The sequence below is a fragment of the Stomoxys calcitrans genome, chromosome 3 (genome assembly GCF_963082655.1).
Source record: "Stomoxys calcitrans chromosome 3, idStoCalc2.1, whole genome shotgun sequence".
Classification (NCBI taxonomy): domain Eukaryota; kingdom Metazoa; phylum Arthropoda; class Insecta; order Diptera; family Muscidae; genus Stomoxys; species Stomoxys calcitrans.
Window position 1 is genome coordinate 117,073,941 of NC_081554.1, and position 22,178 is coordinate 117,096,118.

The window sequence follows — 22,178 nt, forward strand, 5'->3', positions numbered from 1 at the left end:
TGTCAAAAAGTACGTCATTTACAGACCAATACAAAAAGGTACTTATTACTGAATACTGTATAGTGGCAAGTAAACATAATCCATGGATTAGTTTATGAGTGATAGTTGGCGCTACAAGAACTGAAAACACGGAGTTAAAGAATTCAAAATTATTTGATCTGTTTAGAAAGTCAACCACGCAAAAAATGTTTGCCGAAGCTGCATTAAAAGAAATCGATAGCATACACAAAAATATTGACAGACACGAAAGTAAAAACAAAACATTGTCTGAACTATATAAAAATTAAAATAAAATGGATTAATCTAATCGAAACAGTGAAAGTTTCAACGCAACCTATCAGGACTGGCTTAAGGAGGACATCATCTTGGCTACTTTGGTGGAAGAGATACCCACTACGTCAACCGGAAAAGCAAAAGGAAGATCAAAAACGAGTTGGAGGATAGTTCAGCGTACACAAGAAACTGGAGACAAATGGGGCAATTACAAAATCTGTTGCTGAGGCAATCCCAAATCGTTTTTAAAAGGATTCGAGAAAGTATTCTAACACCTTCAAACACACCCATTAAAAAGTATAGTTTGGAAGAAGCATTGGCCTTGTTTATGGACCTAGAACTTTCCAAAAACAAATTTTACAACGTCGTGTTAATCCAGCCCGGCGTTGACATTTTACCTACTTATAGGCATATTACGCAAGCCAAATTGGATTCATGACCACTGCATACGGAATTTATGGAAGACTCTGCGAAAACCAGCCTGCAGGATCTTATGGACAGATTTCACAATGGATGCTGGAGAGTCTTCCTGAAAATGATGTGGCGACTCTTCCCAAAAATGTACATTGATCAGTAAATGGGGTTGCTATGGATCATTCCGGTGGATCTTCCGATAAAACAACATCGGACGCAAATGTGTTTATGGCAACTGTTGTTCCTTTGCGGCTAGTATCTACGTTTCCCTTCAGTGGAAAAATCCACGTCCTTCATCAGTGCATTATTGCCGACCAATAATATTTCAATTTGCAAAGGAATCTGGAAAACTTAAGTGCAACGGTGAAGGATATTGAACAACAAATAAGCAAGATTAAGACCACATTGTTGAACATTGGAGAAGGGAAATATATTGAATGCAGCTACAAGTTCTATCTGAGCATGGTTGACGGAAATGTCGTAAACGAAGTAACAGGAACAACCTCAACATTGTAATGTCTAATTTGTAAAAAGTGTCAGAAAAACATCGGTAATTTGAACTATTCTACAAACAAGGAGAACTACAAATATGGTATGTCATGCGAGGATATGGTGTATGGAGTTCTTGCAAAAATTGGCGTATACCCTACCACAAAAGGAAGAAAACTTCGATGAAAATACGTCAACTAATGATAATGATAATATCAGAAAGAAGCAAATACAGCATTTTTTTAAACAACTTGGACTAAAAGTAGACTATCCCAAGTAGGGATAAGGAAACTCAAACGATGGAAACACTTCTAGGAAATTTTTTGAAAATGATGAGGCAGTAACCAGAATCACTGGAATTGACAATCGAATCGTAAAAACATTAGGAACTATTTTAAATGTCTTAAACTGCAAGGAAAGCATCAATTCTACAAAATATGGAGAGTATGCATCAAAAACTGCAATACTTTTAGCGGAAAGGTATCCACAGAAGCAAATGGTCCCAACAGTCTATAAAATATTGGCACATGGCAAAGATGTAATTGACTATCCGTCGTTGCCAAGTGGAAAGCACAGGAGTCTCTTAACAAATTCTATAAGATATATAGATTATAGAATACATTTAAAGCATTACAAAAGGCAAAATGAGGACCTATACAACATTTTGGCAGCATTTTTCAGTTAATAATTTTACAATATTGAAGTTTTAAAAAGAAAAAAAAATATATAAAATATATAAAAATATTTGTTATAATCCACCTATTTACCATTTTTCCACAAATTCTAACTTTGATGAGTTATAACTAAGCACCTACAAGGCGTAGCACCCATCTCAAACATTCACTTCATAGCCAGTTTTCTTTAATATGCCGTTTTTATTAATTAATTGGTTCAAAAGATATGATTTTTGCCACGAAAAAAATTAAAATGGTCCACTGTGTAGCGATAGAAAGCCTGAAAGGAATGGAAGAGGTTTCCGATCGAATACCTTAAACGACTCTTGAGGTCGAGTTGTTGTTGTTGTTGTTGTAGCAGTTTATTGTGTACTATCTTTCGTCTGCTTGATTCTGTTGAGTGTCAAGACCCAGGAACTCCGCGACTAAGATGGGGTGCGTCCACAGGGATCTGGGTCTGAGTCGAGTGGGTCTGGCCGGGCAGTTAAACAGGTGACGTGTATCGTGCGGTCCCTGGTTACAGTCGGGACATACATCTTGCACGTCGGCATCAATCCTAGCTCTGTGGGAATTGAGGCGGCTGCATCTGCCGGAACGTAATTGAGCCAGAATCACTCTGGTTTGCCGGGGGAGGTCGATTTCTTCGGGTGCAATGGGTGGCGGTCGTACTCCAAGGACTACATTCACCCGGTAGCCAGTTAACGCGTCTGCTACCGTGTCTGCATGAATGTTGTTCAGACCCGCTTGATATGCCGCTTGATCTAGAGGTTCTCTCTTGTAGCGCTGGACCTCACGCTCTAGATCATGTAGATCTACCTTAAGGCTTCTGGGCGGTGGGTATCTATCCACAAGATGATGATTTGGATGATTTCTGCGATAACAGCCCAAAAGGTATTGCTTAGACAGCATGTAGTTATGTCTTCGCACTGGTAGGATCTTTGTCTCCTGGTGGAGGTGGTCCACATGAGAACTAAGGAGGCAGCCCGTCGCAGTTCGGAGGGCGGCATTCTGACAGATCTGAATATTATTCCACTGCGTGTCACAAAGCTGACGTGACCACACTGGCGCTGCATAACTTACCACAGACCGGCCAATTGCTTTGTACGTGGTCAACAAGGTTTCTTTGTCTGCACCCCAAGTGCTGCCAGCGAGTGACTTGAGGACCTTGTTTCTACTTTTGACTTTATTGCAGATTGCTGTGGCATGTGGGGAGAAAGTGTAGGAGCTGTCAAATGTGACGCCAAGTATTTTGGGACACTTGATGGTCGGAATCAATTCTCCATCGACCATCACAGTCAGCTCAGAATTCACCTCACGCGTATTTGTAGTGAACAGTGTGGCTGAAGATTTGGTGGCGGATATCTTCAGATTTCTTGCAGCGAAATATGAGGCAAGCTCGTTGAGGTAGACGTTCAACCTATCGCAGATGTCATCAATGGGTGGGGGGCCTGATGCCAAGATCGTACAGTCGTCCGCATATGATACGATCTCTATGCCGTCTGGAGGAGGTGGAATGGAGGAAAGGTAGAGGTTAAACAGAGCCGGAGATATCACCCCGCCTTGGGGAACTCCCTGTTTCACTCTACGGTGTTTTGACTTCTTATCCCTAAATTCCACAAATGACTGGCGGCCACACAGATAATTCGCGACCCAACGTTTAAGGCCTGGCTGGAGGGACGTGTTGGCGATGTCCTCAAATAATTTGGCATGGCTGACCGTGTCGAATGCCTTCGATAGGTCCAATGCCACGAGGACCGTCCTATCACATGGCCTGGGTTGATTGAAGCCACGGCAAATGTGTGTGGTGATGGCATGCAAAGCTGTTGTTGTGCTGTGCAGTCTCCGAAATCCGTGTTGATGCTCGGCGAATGGAAATTCTCCTACGAGGCTCGGGAGGAGTAATGCCTCAAGCGTCTTAGCCACCGGTGAGAGAAGGGAGATCGGTCTGTACGACTCCCCCAAACTCGGGTCTTTACCAGGCTTCAGTAGCGGGATCACTCTGCCCATTTTCCAGACATCGGGAACTATAAGAGTGTTCAATGACAGGTTAAGGACAGTGGTAAGGTACTCAACTCCAGGTAAATCCAGATTCTTCAGCATCAATGTAGAGATTCCGTCGGGGCCCAACGCCTTGGAAGATTTGGCGCCACTGATGACATTCGTAACTTCGCCCACGGTAAATTGTGATGGCTGTTCATCGGCTCGGAGACCACGAATACGGCGAATGGCTCTTCTCCTTGCCCTGTCTCTCTCGGGATGCACGATAAATTGACGGTTGAACAACCTGGCGCATCTCTTCGGATCAGTCACGGTTAACTCGCCAAAAGTGACTGAGGTCCTGTCGTCCCGTCTACCGGGGTTCGAGAGAGACTTAACAGTGGCCCACAATTTGCCTGCACCGGTGCCTAAGTTACATTGCTCCAAGTGTTCCAGCCACAAATTCCGCTTATGTTCGTTGACTACCCTGTTTATTTCCAGATTCAGCTCGCTGATTCTGGGGTTAGCGGGGTCCATAGCACGAATCCCATCACGCTCGTCTGCGAGTACCACTGCTTGCGCCGGGAAATTGGGTCGCACTTGCGGTATTCGACCGGCTGGAATAAAGCGAGCGGCTGCTGCGTTGATGATGTCTCGGAATTTCCTCTCGGCCACAAGCACATCAGAGGGGGGTGGCAGTTCATTGAAGCGGCGATTGGTATACTCTCTGAAGCCAGTCCAATTGGCCTTCTTATAGTTGATGAACGTTCGGCGCTCAGAGGTTATGAAGTCGGGTGGTCGGTCGATGGTGAGGATTATGGGGAGGTGGTCTGACCCCAAAGAGATGACGGCTTGCCAGGATACGTCACTCAGGAGATCAGGGGATGCGATTGAGATGTCTGGCGAGCTGCTGCACCTCCTCGTAATCCTAGTGGGGGCATCCTCATTCACCGTGCAAAACGTGGAGCTATCTATCTGCTCTGCCAAAGCTATGCCACGCTGGTCGTTGCCTAGGGGAGAATGCCATGACGAGTGATGTGCATTGAAATCCCCCAGAACCAGACGACTATGGCCAGATAGCAACCCACTTATGTCGGGGCTGTAGGCCTGGCCATTAATCGGGACACAGCTGCCAACCGGCGGTATATACACGTTGTATATCTCTATCTCGGCAGTACCAGACTTGACTGCTACCCCCATACATTCCATGTATGGGTCACTAGCGTCAAGCGCAGGCGAGATAGGTCTATACTGCACGGAATGGTGTATAACGAAGGCCAATCCCCCACCTCCATTCCTTGAGCGATCCTTACGTAGCACATTGTAGCCGTGACAACTGTGCAAGCTGCAGGTGTTAGTCAGCTTTGTCTCCTGGATCGCTGCGACCGATATGCTCTTCCGACTCATAAAATCCACAATCTCATCAATCTTGCCTCGCAGTCCATTGCAGTTTAACTGCAGGAACGATACATTTCCCGACACTGGCCTGGCAATAGTAGGGCTAGGGTGCTGTCTTTGCATAAATTGCCGTACGGGAGAGGTCGGGGGGGTCACATAGTCCGACGACGAGGACGCCGAAGGCGACGACGGCGACGCTTGTGACCCACTGCTGGCTGAGTTCGCACAGCACCTAGCGACATAGCCAGTATGACTATACTCCCGTAGCGAAGTTAGGCCAGAGCAAGAACGGAAATGTACCCACTCCAAGCACCTGTTACACCTCACCGACACTGACCGATGATGAAGGCGGTTCTGGCAAACGGAACAGAACCAGGGTCCGGGGTTCTTTTCAATCCCGGCACGGACCAAAAGCATACGGAGAAGGCACTCCGGGATGTGCCTCTCCCATGACGAAAAAAGACGAACACGTACACTGAGGCGGCAGCCCTTGCCGATGAAGATTCCATCGGGTCAATCCGGTACGTACAACCGGCTGCCATGGGATTGATCGAGTGATAGGCACTGCTGCCAGCGGCACAGTCTTCGATTGACGGAACCCCAGTAGTGTCATCTGGAAGATAATTTTTCACGGATAGATCAAAGCTGGAGAACAGTTTGGGCCTGGGGGTCTAAATTGAGAACCCAGGAACTGAGATCTGTTTTAGACTGACTGACCATAATACTGTCCTGCAGGCAGAGATCCGGGCGATCACGAAATGCGTGAGGTGGTGTGGTCCTTACGCGAGAACGTCGAGTGAGATCATCTTAACGGACAGTAAACTGCCTATAAGGGCAATAACAGCCAGGACGGTAAAGTCACGAACAGTCTTGCAGCGTAAGAGGTGATTAACGCCTTCTCTGAGGATCGAACGTTGGAGCATTTCCTATGTCCTTGCTAGGCTTTCGCGGACACAGGTACTTAGGTAGGGACACAATACCAGACATAAACCAGTGGTATGGAAAACAATTAAGGTTTTTGTATGAATTCCTAACTAAGATTTTCTTTTTCGATGTTACTTTTTTAGTATTTAGAGCGCACAACAAGTCGATTACAGGCTTAGGTCCCCCATTTCAACCTAAAGAAGCCTTAAAATAGGTTTATTTGACAGTTCTATAAAGAAAATCTGTCAAATCAACCTATTGCAAATCTATATTAAGTTTTATGAATACCGGTCTAATAGTAAACATAAAATTAAGAAAATTAAATAACTTTTTCTTTCCCCTGTAGCGTTGATTCAGAAGAAAACATTGTTTTTAGATTGGAAACAGAAAAATGATGCGTACACCCATGCGTGTGTTCATTCGTTGCCATCTCAACGAAGACTGAAGCCAAGAGAATAAGAATATGTGTTATAGTTATAGCTAAGGTGTTCAAAGTTGGTCATATCGTTATTTCCTCTGCCAAAAGCATATTTTTGGTTCGATGTTAACAAAATTTGGCCTGAATAACATTGATGCTACTTTCAAGATTTTATGATTAACCAACAAGTCTTCAAAGACTATTCATGTGCACGATACTTACCTAAAAGGCCGCTGAGAACTTTTCGCTATTCGTCCCTTCTTAACTGGAAACTCACTGCCACTGTTATTAGGGCGTCCCATTACGTTGCCACTACTTGAGATCGTACTTGTGTTGTCTATTATTCCCATTGCATTTCCTAATCTCCCAGTACCAGTTCCTGTATTATCGTATGGTTCAATTTGCTGTTGTCGCTGTTCGGGCGAACGGTTAACCTGAGCCAACATTAAATTGTTGGTGTTCGTGTTGGTATTGCCCATAATAGCATCGCCACCTTCTATTTCCTGAAGATTTGTCGGATTGCTGCGATTGTTGGCTACAGGGAGTAATTGGACGCTGTTATTGCTTCCTCGTGCTACAAACTGCTGTTCGAGATCACTATAATGAAGGGCATTCATTGGAGTATTCAATTCCATCATGTTGGCATCTTCACTAACGTTTGGCATAGAACCAACCACATTGCTGGCGGATATGTCCATCATATTACTAGAGTCCATTTGTTCAGATCCTGAAAAAAATATAATTCCATAAAACGAAATCACATTGTTTTAAAATAATAAAAATTGGTAATTAAAGTACTTGCCCATAAGCGATGAAAATCCATAGTCAACATTTTTAATAAGTTCATCGGAGTTTTCCTCAGGCACAGGTGGCAATCGAGAGTTTTGCAATAATTCTAATAAGAAACAGAAATGACTTAATGTTATCATGAAATGTAGCTCTGTTCGAAAACATGTAACTTGCCCACAAAGGTTAAATCAATGTCATCTAAATTCGGCTGTAATGGTCCCAAGCTGGGCTGAATAAAGTCGGCTATGCCAGCACCGCGAGCTATAAAATAAACATTTTAGCTTAACCATGTCATTTTATTTTTCATTCAAATACCTATTTCTCTCGAGTCCGGAAATGGAAAGGGGCCATTTATTGCAGAAAATAATGTATCACTAGTCCAGTCATCTGACAGCATCAAACTTTTGTCATTTAGAGGACTCCATTCTAAGAAATCTAATTCACTTTTCTGAGGACGAGAAAAGTATTAGCAAATTGCATAGACTAGAGATGACACATTCGCAATTGATATTGAAGTACACCAGATTCTGAGCAATTTATTGAAGTTGTATAAAGTTAAATTAACAAGAAAGAATGATTTATTTTATTGTAAAATCAGAATATGTATCTCAGTTTTTAACATATCAAACCCCTAAGTTGTTCAAGAACTTAACCTGCGTATTAAAAAATACCGATCTGTGCCGAACATGGGGCGGATTAATATCCGCCACCTCTTGCCAACCTAACCTAAGTTCTTGAACGGGCCAAATCGGATCATATTTGGATAAAGATGAGATCGTAAAAGGCGCATTTATTATCCGATTTCCCGATTTCAGTGAATTGTACTAGAGCTCCCGATATCAAATCCGAATATGATCCAGGGACTTAAGCCCATATGTCATTGCTCGGCTTTCGTGGCTAAAAGACACCGATACTTAGATAGGGACACAATTCCAGACATGAACCAACTTAGGGGAGTGATATGTTAAACAATTAAGGATTTTGTAAGTAGCACGGAATTCCTAACTTCAAATTTTCTTTTTCGAGGTAACTTTTTAGTTTTTAGAGCGCAAAACAAGCCGATTACTGGCTTAGGTTTATGTCCATAATGGCATGGGGCGGATTAATATCCGCAAGCTCTTTTTCAACCTAACCTAGAAAGTTTTAGACTATTGTGATACCACAATAGCTTCAGACCATGGTCTCTGGTGGGAACTGAACCCCCGCACTGGCAAGCCGAGAACGCTACCAACTCGGCTACCGGGGTGTTATTGTGGTGGGTATTCCAACAATTGTGCTAAGTATGGTCAACATTTTTTCATAGCCTGATATATAGCTGCCACATACACCGACCTGAGATTAAGGCATCTTGAGCCTCTAGATGGCGCATTCTTATCCGATTTGGCTAATATTTTGTACGAGGTGTTTTGTTATGACTTTCAACAACTGTGCTAAGTATGGTACAGATCGGTTCATAACCTGGTATAGCGCCATACAAACCGATCTGAGCCTCTAGACGGCGCAATGCTTTTCCGATTTGGCTACAATTTTGTATGAGTAATTTTGGTCCAAATCGGGTCATAACCTGATATAACTCCCATATACACCCATCTGCTGTTTTTACTTCTTGAGCTTATATAGGACGCAATTCTTATCATTCTCTGTTTGCATATAAAAGGATGCCGGACAAAGAAACTGACAAAGAAACTGACAAAGAAAATGCGATCCATGGGGAGGACTTGTTAGATTCGGCCCGGCCGAATTTAGCACGATTTTACTTGTTTTATTTTTTAAATTTAAATGAAAATTTTGTGAAAAACATTGGAAGTTTCTTTAAAGACAACAAATCAATAACATTTTCTTTAAAAACAATATTCCGTAGAAAATTTCTCTAAGAAAATTTTCCCTGAAATGTTTACTGTTTTTTTTTTTTAATTTTGCTTTTTTAGGACATGGCCGAGCTGGACCACAAATTACATATTGCATGGTACTTTCAACCGATTTAAAACATTTATTTAAATTGGTTAGTTAAAAAAAGTTGGCTTAATTTACCATGTTCATGCATATCTAAAGAATGTTCCCTTAAACCTTGTAGTTCTTCCACCCAGAAATAAACGCTATATAATCAATTTCCCGAAAATAGATAATTACTGTTTTGTTTACAAATCCAAGTTTTTTACCATGTTTGGATTTTTTTATTACGTGGAACAAAATCGAAATCGAGTAACAAGTAAGCCGTTAATGGGCGAAGAACCCTTAATCGGTAGACCGGTCTATATGGCAGCAATATCTTAATATGGTCTAATATGGATCATATTAGGGACGGTTTTCGATCTGATCTAATAAAACTCATTGATCCAAATTGCGTCGAAATGGCGTAATGAATACGCCTGTTATGGACCCAAGAATTTAGATTTCGCCGTATGTGCCATATATCTATGTATTTCATAGAAATCGGGCGCCTTTTATGGGCTCAAGACCCAAATTGGGAGATCGAAGTATTCGGCCACTACATCCAAATATGGTTCGATCGGGACTAAATTCAACAAGTGTTGACGACCTGCTTTTGGAAAAAAATATGAATTTGTGGCAAATTTCAGCTCAATATCTCAATTTTTAATGGCTGGAAATGAATATTTCGATGTGCTAAAAACGAAATTGCTTATAGAATATTCGGTGGTGGGTATACAAAAATTAAAGCAATTTAGTGGTGCTGCAAGTTTTATAGAAGTTCTTTAGAAAAGTTATTAGAATCATATGATTTGAATTCAATAATAGATATAACATCTCAATAATATGATGTATATCATGTATCTCCCAATGTGTTGAATTGATATCTGAATGTATGATATCTGAATGTATGCAAACGATTTTTTCTATATTAGAGAGAGATCATGCTCCAAAAAATTTCTGAGTGACTTCCTATGTTTCTAAGAAGGAAGAAGGACATATTTGATTGCGGTTATTGTTTTTTGATTGCAATTTTATTGTACAAATCAATGCATGATGAAATGCTGCATTAGTCAACCTTCACATTCGGTAAATCCAATAGCATTCATTCTGTGAGGGTTCTTTCCAGAATCAAAATCACGTTATTTTCCCATTTCATTGGTTTCAAACCCGTATAGTAAGCCTCAAACTAAGAGTTTAGAAATTTAAGCCCCGTCTGGCGTTATCAATATTGTAGTATTTTCAGTGGCTTTAATTTTTCCGTTGTATTCAATTTTTGATAATTAAGCTCATCTTGAAAGAGAAATTAACGCATCATTAGAAAAATGATCATCACCCTAACGGGCAAATAAAATTAGAAATTAAGAAAAGTGTTTTTGATTTTGCTTGCAAATTCCAAATTTTGCCCAAGATCATTCCACTAAGGAACAGGGCCAAAAGTCTATCCAGGATTTCGCCAGGATTCGAACCCAGGCGTTCAGCGTCATAGGCAGGCATGCTAACCTCTGCACTACGGTGATAACCCATTATTGCTTAAAGTTAAATTTTTAAATAAATTGGGTAATTGGGAAAATTGAACGTAGTTAATATCGACAACATGATTAACAATATCGAAAACACTCTATTTTTTGTTTTTCTAAAATCGCAAATACTGGACTTTCCCCATAACACTTTTTTGGACAACTTGGAATTGCACTATTGATATATTTCCATCAGATTATGGGTCTCGTTCTGTTTAAGAGAAAGGAGAAATCTTTAATAAGAAGAGGCAGGAAAAATAGTTCGTTGGATGACTTGGAGTGTCGACATTAAAAGTGTGTTGATTCACAGTGATCACTGGAAATGTGTTAGCGACCAATATGCAAAGAATGTAAGCTGGGGAGCAGCTAAAAAAGTTGGAATGAGAAACGGAAGATGAAAAGGCTTTGGTCTCTATAACATTGAGTCTTAACGCTTCGCAGATGAAATATCTTAAAAATGCCAAGACCTCCAAATAAGTTTGGAAGACATTGAAAACGATGTCTGCAAGAATCGAAAAGTTGTGTTCAGCGACGAAGCTCATTTTTGGCTAAATGGGTACGTTAAGAAACTGAAGCATTGCAAGAGCTACCAATGCATCCAGAAACCGTACTTCTTCAATGATGATGCGAATGATGCTTAACGTAAAATGTAAATGTGCGCTACCGCACATGATTTCAATTTTGTTTGCCCAAAATGCAAGAACTTGACTTGCATGACATGTGGTTTCAACAAGACGGTGCCACGATTTAACGCCTTTAGACTATTTATTGTGGGACTATGTTAAAGCTCATGTCTATACAGAGAAGCCCGCTTCAATTGATGCATCGGAAGACAACATTGAAACATTTATTCGTGAGCTACCAAAATTTATTCGTGAAATACCAAAATTGGACTAAGCGGATGTACCATTTGAGGCAAAGTCACGGTAAAAATTTGCATGAAATAATCTTTAAACATTAAATTATATGGACCGTACTATCGATTCAAATAAAAATTTTATGCATTTTTATGAATTTTATGTTTTTTTTTTTTTTTTTGAATAACTTTCCTATAGCACTTAAAAAATTACCCAAGGCATCTTCCTTCTCCTGTTTCTTTGGTGCCATAATGAACGAAAACCTCTGAAACTGATGGCAGACTGCCACTTTAACCTAACCTAACCCCTCTGCTTAAGACCCAAAATTGACAGATCGGTCTATATGGTAGATATATCCAAATATGGTTCGATCGATGATAGGATCGGATAGCATGGGGCCTAAACTCACTGTTCCAAATTTCAGCAAAATTGAGTTATGAATGCGGCTTTTATGGGCTTCAAGCCATAAATCGGCAGATCGGTCTATATGGCAGATACATGTAAATATGGTGCGATATAGACCACATTCAGGCCGAAGATCGACAGGACTAATAAAACTCACTGTTCCAAATTTCAGTGAAATCGGGTAATAAATGTACCTTTTATAGGCTTAAGACCCTTAATCGCCAGATAGGGCTAAATTGCAATATGTAGACATGGTCCGATATAGACCATATTATACTATATACATCCGATATAGTTGACTACAGCCTCCAGTCTAATATCGGAGGATCCAGTATAACACACTGCTTCAAATTTCAGCCAAATCGAGTAATAAATGCGTTTGTTATGGGCTTAAGACCCTAAATAGGCGGGTCGGTCTACATGACATACAAGTGTGATCTGATGTGGACCATACTAGGTTCGGATATCGGGTGGCCCAATCCAACTCACTCTTCAAAATTACAGCAAAATCAGGTTATTAATGCGCCTGTTATGGGCTTAAGACTCTAAATCGCCTTTTCGGTCTATATGGCAACTATAAGTAAATATGGTCCGAGAACCAAAGGTCTCAAATTTAGACGAAATCGAACAAAAACTGCTACTTTTATGAACTTAAGACCCTAAATCGGCACTCTCGACTCGACTCTCTTAGATCGTCCATTGTGATACCTCAGGAACAGGAGAAGAAAAATGCATTCTACTTCTTACCGTTGAACCATCCAGATCGCTTTAATAAGCTCAACAACTTGCAAAATGTTCACATCCGCTAAATCAGATAAGTTCTCAAAGAACTTCTTCCTCAACGTCATCACAGCTCAGGCAGTGACATGTCATGACGCACACAATGACTGAGACGTCTGTTCTTGCTAGTGACAGCAAAGCGATAGGAAGATCTCTTCAAATCTAGATTTTGCCATATCATTTTGGAATGTTCACAACCCCCACATTGTGACCATCTATCAATCGCTGCACTTCGGGCCTGGTCCTGAAAACTTAGCTTACATGTCGCTAGAGGCATACCAACAGATTCCAGTATCCCAGGCTCTGTCCAATGTTTCTAATTTTCAAGTTTTTGCCAGTTAGAGTGAATATCATTTTTTACAATTTTGGTTGGGCTACAACCCAACCAATTTTTTTTTGGTTGGGTTGTAGCCCTCACCCAGGGAAAACGTCTAGGTACGCTTATGGCAAAGTGCCAAGAGAAGAGCCCGATCAAGGTGAAAAAATGGGTGAAAAACTTTCAGCCAAGGATCGACTGGAACTTAGGATTGCCAGATGGCCGAGATTATCCCGACTTTCTGCTATCCCGACTATTCGAAAATATATGGGAAAATCCCAACTTTTGGAGCCAACATAAATAATGAACGAATCGGATTTATGAATAAGAGGAACTTTCTTTTTCGAATTCCGTTTTTTGGAGAATCCCAACTTATTATTTTCCAAGTTTTTGCCTGTTAGGGTAAATATCATTAAATTTTAGAATTTCTGTTTGTTTCTCTTTCGAGACGAGCTCAATGATCGGAGATGCAAATGGAAAAGGAAAGCCAAAGATAGCAACACACACCAACTACTATGGGACGCGTTTCGTCTTTGGTTAGAAGACTTTTCAACCATATTAGGTGTGATGGCTTCAAGGGCCGTGCGTTGGCATGCTGTATTTGAATCGTATTAATATAGGATACAATTACCACATTAACCAAGCTCTACAACCCTGCTTATTAACTGTACTTTTTCCCAATGCGTTTATTTTTGTTGCAAATTAAACTTCTGTTGCAAATTACACTTCTTTCGTACTACACATGATAGTATAGTTTCAGAACTTCATGCTTTTAGGACCTACTGCAACCACGCTAGGTACTGCGTAGTGTTCATAAATATGGCATTGTATTTCGTACGTTATATCTAGTTTCAAGCACATTAATAGAGCAAAAGTTTCATAGAAATCTGAGCCTTATGTGTGATCTGTTAAACTTTACCTCGCACAGACGGCTGCAACATTTTCAACGTTTTCGCGTCTATATGGCAACTATAAGTAAATATGGTCCGAGAACCAAAGGTCTCAAATTTAGACGAAATCGAACAAAAACTGCTACTTTTATGAACTTAAGACCCTAAATCGGCACTCTCGACTCGACTCTCTTAGATCGTCCATTGTGATACCTCAGGAACAGGAGAAGAAAAATGCATTCTACTTCTTACCGTTGAACCATCCAGATCGCTTTAATAAGCTCAACAACTTGCAAAATGTTCACATCCGCTAAATCAGATAAGTTCTCAAAGAACTTCTTCCTCAACGTCATCACAGCTCAGGCAGTGACATGTCATGACGCACACAATGACTGAGACGTCTGTTCTTGCTAGTGACAGCAAAGCGATAGGAAGATCTCTTCAAATCTAGATTTTGCCATATCATTTTGGAATGTTCACAACCCCCACATTGTGACCATCTATCAATCGCTGCACTTCGGGCCTGGTCCTGAAAACTTAGCTTACATGTCGCTAGAGGCATACCAACAGATTCCAGTATCCCAGGCTCTGTCCAATGTTTCTAATTTTCAAGTTTTTGCCAGTTAGAGTGAATATCATTTTTTACAATTTTGGTTGGGCTACAACCCAACCAATTTTTTTTTTGTTGGGTTGTAGCCCTCACCCAGGGAAAACGTCTAGGTACGCTTATGGCAAAGTGCCAAGAGAAGAGCCCGATCAAGGTGAAAAAATGGGTGAAAAACTTTCAGCCAAGGATCGACTGGAACTTAGGATTGCCAGATGGCCGAGATTATCCCGACTTTCTGCTATCCCGACTATTCGAAAATATATGGGAAAATCCCAACTTTTGGAGCCAACATAAATAATGAACGAATCGGATTTATGAATAAGAGGAACTTTCTTTTTCGAATTCCGTTTTTTGGAGAATCCCAACTTATTATTTTCCAAGTTTTTGCCTGTTAGGGTAAATATCATTACATTTTAGAATTTCTGTTTGTTTCTCTTTCGAGACGAGCTCAATGATCGGAGATGCAAATGGAAAAGGAAAGCCAAAGATAGCAACACACACCAACTACTATGGGACGCGTTTCGTCTTTGGTTAGAAGACTTTTCAACCATATTAGGTGTGATGGCTTCAAGGGCCGTGCGTTGGCATGCTGTATTTGAATCGTATTAATATAGGATACAATTACCACATTAACCAAGCTCTACAACCCTGCTTATTAACTGTACTTTTTCCCAATGCGTTTATTTTTGTTGCAAATTAAACTTCTGTTGCAAATTACACTTCTTTCGTACTACACATGATAGTATAGTTTCAGAACTTCATGCTTTTAGGACCTACTGCAACCACGCTAGGTACTGCGTAGTGTTCATAAATATGGCATTGTATTTCGTACGTTATATCTAGTTTCAAGCACATTAATAGAGCAAAAGTTTCATAGAAATCTGAGCCTTATGTGTGATCTGTTAAACTTTACCTCGCACAGACGGCTGACACATTTTCAACGTTTTCGCGTTGGTTTTAGTTTATTTTTCAACTGATTTTCAATCTGGATCTTCTCATTTATTAAAGATTTTCGTACATAACACATGAGTGAATTTTAAAATGTTTTAAATACTAGTTCATTGTGCTCAAATCTACGGTCAAAGCCAACAGAACTAACAAATTTCTACTTGAATTTTCGCCCCTTAATCACCTTGAGCTCCTCATCAAATTGCCTTGTCGAAAGTCAGCAAAAAATTCCTAGGAGTAAGATTTCTGGATAAGATATTAAGAAAATGTTTTTTATTTTTGTTGAAGGGGTTTTGGAAATATTTTTTCAATGTTAACATTTAAAATATTTGAAAAAAAAATTGGTACGTCAATACAAATTCTCTAAATTATGAAAATATTAAATTTCATCAAAATCGGACAGCGAAATCTAGGGTCAGACGTAATGGGTAAAAATTTTGTCTTTAAAATTATTTTTAAAATTTTAGCCTTAAGAAATAATCTCGAAGTTAAGTCGTCTTTAGAAAAAATTTTATTGAATTTTTTTTTTTTTTTTTTTGTAAAAATTTTATCTTTAGAAAAAATTAATTAAAATGTAGTCTTTTGAAAAACTTCTAAGAAATTTTGTTTTTAAAAAATAATTCCGAGTTCTCGGGCCGGATCCCCCGCCCTTGCTGAAGTTTAATCATTGGAGAAAGTTTCGCTGAAATTTCGTGTTTAAAAAAAATCATTAAAATTTTGATTTTGCTTAGAATTTCACTACAATTTTGTCTTTAAGAAAAATAATTTTAAGGCAGCCCTAGCCTCAGAAAAATGTTGTCTTTGTAGAATACAATAAATATGAAATTTTGTCATTTTAAAAAATGTTACAGAATTTTTTTTTTTTGAATATATTAAACTAAATTTTTTTCCTGAGACAAAATTAATTGGGGAGGGGGGCTCGGGCCCGAAGGCTACGTCCCTGGATATTCATATTTTCGCGAGTGCATTGTATATGTTCTTTGCAGGGCATTGTCCCAATTACCCACGTAAAACTATTGATAAGATCAACGACGAAATTCAAATGATGTTTACACCTTACAGTTAATAATTAATAACCACTTATATTGTTGTTTTCCTTATGTCTGGCATATAAATAATGAACACAAGTGCCAGCTTTGGAGTCGGGCGGCAAAACGTATACACATTACGATTATTCTTGATTTTGGGCAGTAGAAGGCAGCTTTAGCTTAAGCCATAAACTGGACGGTATGGCGGACGAAATGGAAATATTTTTAAAAATACTTAAGTATTCTGGCCTAATGGCAGTTTCCGTGGAAGAAAGCACCAAGTGTGTCTACATCAAAAACGATGGCCTGTTTTATTTGTACCATGCCAGTTTGCAACTCATACTGTTGGGCACGTTAGTATGGCTGGGTCTCAACAATCCCTCCAACTTGTTCGGATTCTACAATGATACATCGAATTATTACTCCTACATCACTCTTCAGGCTTCCTTTGCTTCCCAAATCTTTCTGAGATTATGGTTCATATCAAACCAGCATAGCCATTTAAGGATATTGGAATTATGTCGAAAATGGAAATTGGAATATTTAAGTGGGCAACCGCAAACATTTCACATGTACACAAAAACCCGCCTAGGGTTACTAATTACAGTGCTATTCATGTACTTTCTGCACTTAGTGGGCACGTTCTATCAGGTTGGTGACGCCATCAGCAATGGAGAATTGTTGCTATATTTCACTTTGACCGGCCATTGTTGCGTAATGACCACCGTGATTTTATACATCTATACAGCTTTGGTAATCACTATTTCTAATATCTTAAAGTGGATCTCTGTTTCGTGTGAACAGCTTCTGGTAAACAGAATTGATACTGCATTAAGTCATTGGCATTGTGAACATCTCCAACAGTTGATGCATTTGTATGACAAAATTTCCTACATAACATGTGAAGATGTGAATAGCGTCTATGGCATTTCGATATTGGTCTGTACGACATTGGCCGTTATGGAAACGATTTGGGACATGTTCATACTTGCTATATCAAATTCAGGTACAAGTCGTCTTTTGGATTTGGAAATTTTGCTTTGGATGCTCCCAATGTGCACAATATTGATCATAGGACTGCTCTATAATAACGTGACAGGAGAGGTAAGTACATACAAAAAGAAATTCATGTTAGTTTTATCATATTGTAAACTGTTTCCATTATTTTTAAGAACTACAAGTTGGTCAGATAAATGTTATGGATAATATAGGTATATATTTTGTTGTTGTTGTAGAAACATTTTCATGCGAAGATAGCGATCCTCGCCAAGCTCCTGTAGGTGAGCAAGCTCATTCCGGCCATCGGTTATTTAAAGGCGCGAATAACCCGCCTTGACATATCGAGCATCCTAGGCACTCAGTATTTGTGCGAAAGCCGATGCCGCCCGGCCTCTCACTGAGACTCTCCGCTCGATAGTGTTGATTGGTGCTGCTCCCTATGGAGCATTCCCATATCCTCAACCTGTGGACGCGCCCGGTAGCTCTAAGCTAAGCTTCTCGGGACAGGTCGGCACGTGGTGCTCACAGCTATCACGTGCCGAGATATATATGTTTTAATTCAGCCATATAGACCAATTTCCCGATTTCACATATCAAACCTATTGACTGCTAATTTGTCTTTAATACAATTTATATGCAATCACGACTGTTGTGTATAATTATGATTTTAGGCCTATAGAACATTTTCTGAATAGAACTTTAACTCAGTTATCTCAGATACAGATCTTTGTGCCTTACGAGAACTTTCAAACCAATGTGTAGTAAGGAATGCTTTGAAGACCACATCGACAATGACATCGCCCGTTATCCTGGGCGATGTCATTAAGAATATGAAAAAATGTCACCGCCGATGGGTCAGTTCCTAGCCTCAGTAGTGACCACCATTTTCAATTTGAGGTATCTTTATCAATTAACTATGTTAGAAGAATTTTGGCAATTTTTTCGATTTTGAAAAAATCCGAAAACCGAACCAAACTTAGTATAGATCGGACCATATTTTGATATAAATTTGGAACATGCAGTTGTACTAGGCCATCCGATATCCGGACCGCATATGGTCCATATCAGACCATATATGGATGAAGCAGCCATATCTGTAGATCAGCGATCTTAATCCATTAAATCCTCATTTATAACCAGATTTCCCTGAAGTTTTAAACTGTGACTTATATAAAACAGCAAAAATGTTTGCTTAAACAGCAGTTTTTATCTGGTGAAAATGAGAAAGCAGACATTACTGCAGCTTCAGCAATCGTAGGTCTGCTGTGCTAGCAAACATTTCAGTCAGCTAAATTAGCAAACAAAACCTGTGGTTTCAAGTACAAAAATCTGCTGAAAAAATTTTGTTATGCTATTTTTTATATTTGCATGTTACTTCTTTTGATACTTTAGGCATTTATTTAGAAATTTTGTTGGAAGAGATGATTTTAATTTGTAGTATATTACTGTAAAGAATCTACCTGATCCATCCATTGGTATACATTTCGAAATGTTGCTGATGTGTACATGACTCGAATGGCTTTATGCATCTAAATTTGAAGAAAAAAGATTATGGAAATATACATTCACATAATTAACATCCTTCATAATTACGCAGCAGTCATCTCCAGCAAACAACAGACTTTTCAGCAGTAAGCCTGTTGCTCTGAAATTGCTATTTTCAGCAAACTTTTTTCTATGAGTGATCCAAATCGGTCCATACTTGGACACTAATATAGATATAGTAGGTTTATAACAAAAGAGGATAATAAATATATCTATAGTTGTGGGTATACCAAGTTCGGCACGGCCGAACTTAATGCATTTTTACTTGTTTTTTGTAAATTTGGTTAAGCATTGCTTCTGGTATATGCTTAAGAAATAAGATGGATTCAGACCCTGCTTAGCATAAATGTTGAAGGTTATAGGAGAAATCATTATGCAAAATTTCAGTCAAAACAAATAATAATTGCGCCCTCTAGAGAATATATGCAAAATTTGACTCAAATCGGACAAGATTGCGCCCTCTAGGGGCTCAAGAAGTACAATCGGGAGATCGATTTACATGGCAGCTATAAACAGTTATGGACCGATTGAGACTGTACTTTACAAAAATGCTGAAAGATGTTCTCAAGAATACACATAGTCGTGGTGACGAAAATACTTTATCACCTCATAAGGCTCGGTGTGTATAAGAAGAAAATTGAAAAATAAATAGTCAACTCAAATGTAAAGAACGGGAGGGGAGGGAAAGACAAAAAATTGGAGGAGCGGAAAATTTTTGGACGAAGAGAAAAAAGGTACCCGCTCCGGATCCCCGGCTGGAACACATGATAGCTCCGATTCGATGCGTACTCTTTTATACTTTTTATTTGAGTCCTATATTGCTATGGTCGGTAAATAAGTCATGTTTTGGGGAAGTTTTGGGGTGTGGACATTTCGACCCGAACGTGGTCTACTCCTAAATACCTTTCTTTTGAGGCCTATATTGCCAAGTCCGGTAAATTTGTCTAGTTTGGGTTGGGTTGGTGGGTTGGCCAGACATTTAGCCCTTAAAGTAAATATAAGTTTTGTACTCTACCCTCAAATACCTTTTATATGAACCCCATATTACCAGGGTCGGTTAATAAACCCTGTTTGGAGTTGTTTTGGGTGGGGTGGACCCCTTAGAGACTTTGTCCCGAAAGTGAGTACCAATTTCGTGTTCTACTCCCAAATACTTTTTACTTGAGCTGTATATTGTAATGGTTGGTAAGTATGCACAGTTTGGGGGGTTTTTTTGGGACGGCCCGACCCGACACATTTCCCTGAAAATATATATCAAATTCGTTCTGAACATCCAAATACCTCTCATTTGAGCCGCATATTGCCACCAAAGTACTTTAGCTATAGTCGCATAAGGCAAATATTTGACTCAATTTTTTTTATTATATTTGTCTAAAAAATTGTCAAGTCCACACAGGGTGGATTTTGTGTTCACATTACATGTCTATCTATTTGACACATTTCGTTTGTTCAAACACAAATAAAATAAATAAATGGAAAAACAAGTTTGACGATGGATCACATTTGGAACAAGAAACAGTTTGATCGAACTGTCAAGAAACCTAAATTTGTTTTAACAAAATGTCGGAAGACACAAGTTTACTACTACTACTAAATTTCCCAATGAATAGTCCACTCGAAAATGTTAAGGAAACCTCCATATGTGGGAGGAAGAAGCATTGTTTATTTTATGCTGTGGAGCAGCGTCCAATGTACAAAGAAGAGATAAAAAATGCCATGGTTTCGAGAATGGGTGCGTCATGTGTGGTATCCTTCACATCCAGCATTTCACAGTCAATCTTGTGTTTCCACCAAGGAAATGAATTTGAAAATATCATCCCCTATCCAGTCTTTTATGATAGACGCCTTTCATGATAAAGCAAATTCCATGATATCCTACCACAATCAGAAATTTAATTATTATATATACTATTGCCACAGGTTCTTAATGCAGTATTTTGAGATTGGTAAAAAACATTATGATTTAATTTAATGCTAATATTATTAATTTAATTTTTATATATAAATATTTAAATTTCATTGACAAAGACAAATAAACAATTGTTCCAAGTAAAAATAGCGTTTTAACTCTTTTTTAAAAAAGAAATGTTATATGCATATGTGGAGGTATGGTATTCCAAAGACGCACCGCTGGTATGAAAAACTGTTTTTCGGATGCGGAACTCTTAAACCTTTGTTGTATTATCTTTTTTCCACGATTTAATTGTGCAAATTGTATTCTTTGGTATAAATATTCTGGTTCCTTTGTACTAATTATTTTGTGTAGAAAAATAAGACTCTTGTTGTTCAAGAAATTGTTGAAATCCATATTGAATATTTCGTAAGAAAAAGCTGATATTCTATCTGTGCGGTTTTTTGTCAAATATGTACCTTGCTATGTTATTAAATGCAACTCTCTTTTGATTTACGTAGTCAAAGCTGTGGAAAATTTCTGAGCCATAAAGAAGTGTTGGGATTAGGTAAATTTTAGCTAGTAACATGCGAATGTGAAACGGCGTAGATTCTTTAACAACCCACAGATTTCTTATCATGCCGTCAACTTGGCCGGCAGCAGCTATAATATGTTGTGACCAAGATAAATTTTGGCTGAAAGTATTCCTAGATTCCTTGCGTGTCCCACGGACTCAATAGCTGAGTTATTAATTTTCAGTTCATAGACTCCCCATTAAATTTTCTCTTGCTGATATCCATACATTTAGATTTTGATGGGTTTACTTGCGGTCTGTTATCTCAGCCCAATTACTCATATTATCTTAATCTCTATTTATGTTGTAGATGCATTGTTGAATATAAGCGGGCCTAGAGCCCAGATATAATTGAACATCATCTGCGTACATCTGAAGAGTACAAAATCGTTGATGTACAAACAAAACAACAAAGGTCCCAGTATTGAACCTTAAGAAACTCCTCTACTAGTTGGCAGCGCTTTGGATAGTTTCTTACACAACAGAACACATTGCGACCGTCCATTTAAATATGATTTCATAAGTCTTAGTAA

The 22,178-nt window shown here is 39.2% G+C and overlaps 1 protein-coding gene across 6 annotated transcripts in view; it reads right to left on the minus strand.

The window, feature by feature from the left end:
* LOC106083289 (protein WBSCR14 homolog) overlaps positions 1-22,178 on the minus strand; it is a 158,629-nt gene that overhangs the window by 29,758 nt on the left and 106,693 nt on the right. For all 6 annotated transcript variants that reach the window (XR_009397631.1, XM_059364902.1, XM_059364901.1 and 3 more), the window contains exons 6-9: positions 7,672-7,804; positions 7,531-7,617; positions 7,370-7,462; positions 6,790-7,294 (exon numbers count right to left, since the gene is read on the minus strand). Coding sequence is in view for 5 of the 6 variants with exons in the window: in XM_059364902.1 (XP_059220885.1) it covers positions 6,790-7,294; positions 7,370-7,462; positions 7,531-7,617; positions 7,672-7,804 (818 nt within the window). In the remaining variant the exon portion in view is untranslated. The remainder of the gene's footprint in view (positions 1-6,789; positions 7,295-7,369; positions 7,463-7,530; positions 7,618-7,671; positions 7,805-22,178) is intronic.